At 39.2% G+C, this 6000-nt stretch overlaps 1 protein-coding gene across 1 annotated transcript; it reads right to left on the bottom strand.

Annotated features, from left to right (window-relative positions):
• Positions 1-666: 666 nt before the first annotated feature.
• On the bottom strand, positions 667-5112 carry LOC121243570 (homeobox-leucine zipper protein HDG11-like). Its single transcript, XM_041141697.1, has 10 exons — positions 4150-5112; positions 3917-4034; positions 3644-3832; positions 3053-3517; positions 2855-2956; positions 2553-2762; positions 2252-2435; positions 1903-2171; positions 1702-1791; positions 667-1622 (listed from the first exon to the last, which is right to left on the bottom strand). The coding sequence occupies exons 1-10, from the start codon at positions 4260-4262 to the stop codon at positions 1215-1217; spliced, it is 2148 nt and encodes a 715-aa protein (XP_040997631.1). The 5' UTR covers positions 4263-5112; the 3' UTR covers positions 667-1214.
• Positions 5113-6000: the final 888 nt, after the last annotated feature.

Raw genomic sequence — 6000 nt, 5'->3', positions numbered from 1 at the left:
TTCAACGGTAGAAAAACCTTTGAGAAGATATGAATGACACAACTGACACATTTAAAGAGCTTATTTCATCTTCTTTCTTTTCTAAATTTAAATGTAAAGGCATTATATATATATATATATATATAGAGAAAAAAAGGTACCAAAATGAACAATTTCTTAACTCCATTATAAGTTTCCTATGATCAGCAAATACTGCAATCCATAACTTCCCAAAAAATCACTTTCATCTCCAATTTTGGGTTCCATCTGTCTTATCTTGTCCAGAATTGATAGTGATATAAACCTTTTTTTGTATTCTTCCTCTTGATTTGTACACACTATTAGAATACCCATTTAAGTAGTAGCCAGTTGTGGGCATGTTAAGTTAAGGAAAAGAATGCATTTTCATACAAAATGTCAAAGAAATTGCATAAAAATAGGATCTTTTAAAGTTCAATATGGAGTACTTTTCAGGCTTAGAAAAGAGCATGGAGCCCACTACTGATGTGAAGCTTTTATTTTATTTTTTGTTATGGATCACTATTGATGTGGCAATCTAAACCCATCAATGTCTGACCCCTTTTTAACTTTTCTCATTGCTTTCAAGCTCCAGCAGTCTTCTTCCCCACAAGACAAAATACCCAGTACCCATTTATGAAGAAAAGTACAGAGATAGAGAGAGAGATCAAAGACAAGAATAATTCATCTTATAGGATTAAAAGAAGTCCATGAACAGAAGTCAATACCCGAACCATACTTTTTTTCTTCTTGCGGTGTTCATATGAAGTTTAAAATGAAGGTGAGGCAAATGGAGAGGTAAAAAGTACGAGAGAAACCAGCAGGAAATACAAAAAGTATGGTGCGTTCTTGACTTCCTCTTTTTTTAGACTTCTACTCTTCCAAAAGGCAAATATAAAAAAAAACAAACAGAATAAGCCCTGCCCAAAAAACTGAAAATTGTAGTTTGTGTTAAATGTAATGAACCTTGGCAGCCAGAAAAGCAGCAACAGCAACAGCAGCATCAGCAGGAGTAAATAATCAGCAGCTCCAGCTCTTGATGAGAGTGCATTCAAAGTCCCAACTAACCCATAATACTTCTCCAGCATTGAATGTAAACCCCCCAGCACAAAGAGACTCTGAACCTTTACTGATCAGTATATTTAAGGATGGTAGAGCCAAACAAAAATTTGAAAAAAAAAAAAAGGGTCATGTGTGTAGCAGATGCAGCAGATTCATCAAGAACTAGGACAATTCAAGGCAGCCTTTATTTGCTGGACAGTGGTGCCAATAAGGTTATTAACAGTCGTCACCGACTCCAAATTCAGTTTAGCAGAAGGCAGGCTGCTCACTAGTATCTGAAATGCCACTGTGATTAGAGAACCACTGCCCAACCTAGCCATGCTCCCGTGCGTGCTAGAGCTAGCACTCGTTGATGCACCATCTCCTCCCTGCATGTGATCTGGACGACCGTCTGGCGAAATGGTGAACCCTGAAGGTAGCAGAGGAATGTATGAAGGATCTTCGCCGCTCATTGCGATGTTTATAGCCGGAAGATCAACGGGGCAATACACTACAAGTGCACCTGAAGAGTCTACGCAACTCTCTTGAAGTATCAGCATATTGTTCTGGCTTGTATTGAAAGCCTGTTCCAGGAATTTCATACCATTAATACACCCACAAAGAAAAGATCGAACTTTCAATGAAATCTGTTCATAAACTTACTCGGAGCACAGATATGCAGTTCCCTGGATGTGACCCATTTGCTATATGGGCAACCTCTTGCACGGCATTGCCATTGGAGAGAACATCCCACTAAAATAAGATAGAGAATGAAAGCAATGGAACAGTTAGAATAAATGAAATTCCAATATAAACGTTTTCAAACTTAATTGATTAACAGATTTCCAGCGTTTATATATACACCTGCGCTCGGGTTCTTTCATCCTTGAAGAAATTGAAGACATTTTGTGGGGAAATTGGAAGCCAAATCGTGGTAGCCGCACTAAGAACCACGCCATTGGGCTGGCCTGGATCTGTGCTCTTATGGACAGTCACCCGAACTCCGACTTCATTCGTCCCTGAAAGGGTGGTCCACCGGTGGCCGTTTGATGTGCTTATGCTTGCACAGAAATTGTTGACCATTCTTTGGGCAAGTTTCATCATGCTTCTCTTGCCATCAGGCGATGGAATCACTGCAAAAAGAAGTTTTATGCTTATTGAAAAAGAAAAAGGTAAGAAGATTAAGAATCATTAGAAATTTAATTGAGATTACCTCCTCCAAGATCCCGGGTAGTAGAAGAGCTCGTCACCATAAGACAAGCAAATCTTTCACACATCCTGCAAAGAATAGCAAGCCATCTTTCAGCTCCAAATGCCAACCCACTGTGAATAAGATCTCTATAAAGCCGATGAGTGGGGTTTTTGTCTTCAATTTCCACATGCTCCACCCAAGTAACCTGTTTTGGCATTTTTCAGGAAGACTGAGTAAAAACTCTCCCAATGCTTATCGTGGATAAGTGAAAATTTGAAATGTATAACCAATGACTAACACATTTGATTATAAATTTGAAGACCTTGGAGTAGCCGTTAGGCATGTCTTGAATCAAGCATCCTGAGGGCAGCCGGTGGCATCGAGACTCGGAAGCAAATTGGTTACCACGGGGGAAATCATAAGAAACGTCTACAATTGCCCACAAGCCTTGCTCAATTTGCTGACAATAGCGGAGGAAATAGAATTCTCGAGTAGGTACTAAGGATGAAAGCACCTGCAATTCTTTGTACATCTGCAATTAAAACTTTAATGTGAGAAATTCTTAAATAGCATAAGAATATTGAAGTCACAGAGAGAGAGAGAGAGAGAGATGATGCTTGTTACCAGTTGCAAAGAGCCACTATGACTACCCAACATTCCAGATGAAATCACTTCTAGTGTCTTTGCCACTAAGACAATTGTGGGAAATAGCTCCACCCACTTGTTCTGCAATCCCAAAACCAGCAATCGCTTAGAGATAATTACAACTTCAAGATATTGGCAATTCCAACAAGCAGTTTTTTAAGGATGAAGGGAAATTACCGAGTCCATGAACATATCAACCAATGATAAACCATTCATGATCACAACTCCTGAATCCCTAGATGCCTCAATTCTCAAATGGGGGTTTTTCAAGTTAGAATTGGCCCTTGGAAAAATCCTTTCATAGCTTTCAAAATCAAGAGCATCCCTCCCATCAGTAGCGGACTTCATCCACAAGGGTTCGTTGGTCTGCACAAGCCTTAGCAACTCTTCCATGGCACGAGCAGCAATATCTGTCATGAGGGACTTGTCCATGTCCGAAAGGCATGGCTGGAAAGGCAAACTCGGCACAGCTGATGAACTTCCAGGAAGAAGATCAAGATCAAAGGAAGGACCACCAATCCCTTGGCCTCCAAAACTTCCCATTGACAAGTCCAGTGAAGATATATTAATAGGCTGCACGGGAGGGAGTTGAGAAATTGGCCTCCCAATGTACTTAGCCGCAATGCTAGATATTCTATCAAGCTGCAAAACAAGCCAAACAAAAAGACACTAACTAAATGAGCCCAACGAAAAGTCAGATACAGATTAAAGTATGAAAAAAATAATTAAAAACACCGAGAAAGTATTAGAGTTGAAGCAGTAAATAACCTCTTCTTTCAACTGTGCATTCTCCATTCGGAGTTTTTGTTCGTCGAAGTAGGAATCTTCGTTAACTGGAGGACCCCCGCAAGATGGGCATATGACATTCCTGAGAGCCTCTCGAATTGCTATGTTCTCGCAACGGATCTTGTCATTCTCTGCTCGTAGCGCACAGTTATCAGCTCTTTCGTGTTGGGCCTGAACGACATCAGATTACATAAAAAAATCTCCAAGAAAACGGAAAAGATCAAGGCATGCGATCGAGAAAATGAGCAATATTACCTTCATCTGGGTCCTCCGGTTCTGGAACCAAAACTTGATCTGGCGAGGAGCCAAGCCTAGCTCCCGACTTAACTGCAACCTCTGCTTCTCATCTGGGTGAGGGCACTCCTTGAACATTCTTTATGCCCACGAAAGGAATGAAAACATAGAAACCAACTCAGAAAATCGATCATCATTCAAAACAACAAGGTTTTATAAAGCATCATGCATAGAGAAAAAATATATGGGCTTACGCTTCGAGTTTCTGAATCTGATGAGCAGTGTGACGATGGTAGCGCTTCTTCCTCCTCTGAGGATCGAAGAAGGCATCGTGGTGGTCTCCGCCGTCTCCACCGCCGTACTCCATATTCTTCCCTAGCCCCGCTCTCTCTCTCTCTCTCTCTCTCTCTACCACAAAAACCTCAACACCCTCGCAGTTCTCCCACAGTATTTGCCAAGATGCTGCGCAAGTGAATCACCAACAGCCCCTCTACAAAGCATTACCTTCATACAAACATGACAGTAAACAAACAAACAAAGACTAGAATTTTGGGCAGTGTTTTAAGGAAATATGAGTTTGGTGGACGCAGAATAAGCATATCGTTTGGGGAAGTTAAAAAAACCCCAAGGAACCCGTTCTCTCTCTCCCACCCTCTCTCTCTCATACGATGATGATAAGAGAAACGGCCGAAAAGACTAGCATCAAAAGATTATATATCGGCATGATTTGGGAGAGAGTTAATGGCAGTGGGAGACACAGATGAAATCTTGGGGTCATAATTAAGTAGAAAGAGAGTCATGAAGAGGACCAGAGCAGAGCAGCCAGCCTCACTTCCACCCCCACCTCCCAACGCTCACCCAGTTCAGCCACACTTCTTCAAGTATGCCTGCCTGCCTGCCCACCTATGTAAACTGTAACTGATGGATTTTTAAAGCATTGCCTCTGAAAACACGGAGTCTGCCATTTAAATTCTCGCTCTACCCTATTGGAGACCCCTCTCTCTCTCTCTCTCTCTCTCTCTCTACTATTAGTAAGTATCGGTATGTAGAGTGTGTGTGCACACACGGCCGAGTGTGCAGTAATGGAGCATTTATGAGGACAAAGTCCCGGCGACGTCCGCTAGTGGACATTCCGGCGAGATTCCGATCGTGTAATGACAAAAGCATCCTTTTTTGTTTTTGCTTTTGAGTGCTCTTTTGGTGCCCAAAAGTCAAAAACTTTAGGCTGTACAATTTCAAGAGAGGGGGCCATATCTTGTGCCTGTGAGACATACCCAACACCCTCATCAGAATGACCTAAAGATGATCTAAGTTTATTGTACCGCACAAGATTCTTTTCGAAAGTCCTCTGAGATCACAAAGTCAAATCTTATTAGATATTTGATTGAGATAAATACATTTTGTATTTTTTTTTAATGTTATTGTAAACTTCATATTTAAAATTTTCAAAACCTATATATATATATATATTATATTTTTCAATTATTAAAAAATAGTGGCTTTCAATTTTTGTTAAAATTTAATTGCCAATTTTATAGTGTCACTCATTTTTTATTCCAAAGTTGGACATATTTTAATGTACATGATGCAAGGAGATTGCACATAGAAAATGATTTGTATAGTTCTAGGATGTACAAGCTCTGTGCATTCTTTTTGAAAAAAATAAAAAAAATATAAAATCCAAATAAAAAAACTTTTTTAACGATAGATTCTATTTTTTTTTTTAAATGAGTGCATATATGAGACTTGCACATACTGTATCTAGCATTACTCGATTACATATATATATAAGACTTGAAAGATTATGATAAGACAAAGGAGAGAAAAAAAACCCTTTGGATAAGTTTGTAAAATGAAAAGAAAAAATACTCCTTTAATCATAGTGTATAAAAACATAATAGCATGAAAAGGTTCATTATAAAACTTAGACTAACAAAAAGAAGAAAGAAAGAGGTTAAACATTATTACGAGAGATTCTATTTTTTTTAAAAAGAGTATGTAAGACATGCACATTTTAATATTATATCTAATATTATTCGTTCTCACATATCTAACACCTGAAAGATTAATTGATAGGAGAAAGGAAAAAGAAAAACCCTTTGTAT

The sequence above is a fragment of the Juglans microcarpa x Juglans regia genome, chromosome 8D (assembly GCF_004785595.1).
Source record: "Juglans microcarpa x Juglans regia isolate MS1-56 chromosome 8D, Jm3101_v1.0, whole genome shotgun sequence".
Taxonomy (NCBI): Eukaryota; Viridiplantae; Streptophyta; class Magnoliopsida; order Fagales; family Juglandaceae; genus Juglans; species Juglans microcarpa x Juglans regia.
Note: the sequence above shows the minus strand (reverse complement) of the source record. Positions and strands in the feature narration are given on the sequence as shown.

Bases quoted from the DNA above. Each gene is read 5' to 3' on its own strand.
- LOC121243570 (XM_041141697.1), bottom strand. From the start codon at position 4,262: ATGGAGTACGGCGGTGGAGACGGCGGAGACCACCACGATGCCTTCTTC. The intron at 3,833-3,916 runs GTAATATTGCTC...GATGTCGTTCAG, and splicing joins ACCGGAGGACCCAGATGAAG to GCCCAACACGAAAGAGCTGA. The intron at 1,623-1,701 runs GTAAGTTTATGA...TTCCTGGAACAG, and splicing joins ACTGCATATCTGTGCTCCGA to GCTTTCAATACAAGCCAGAA.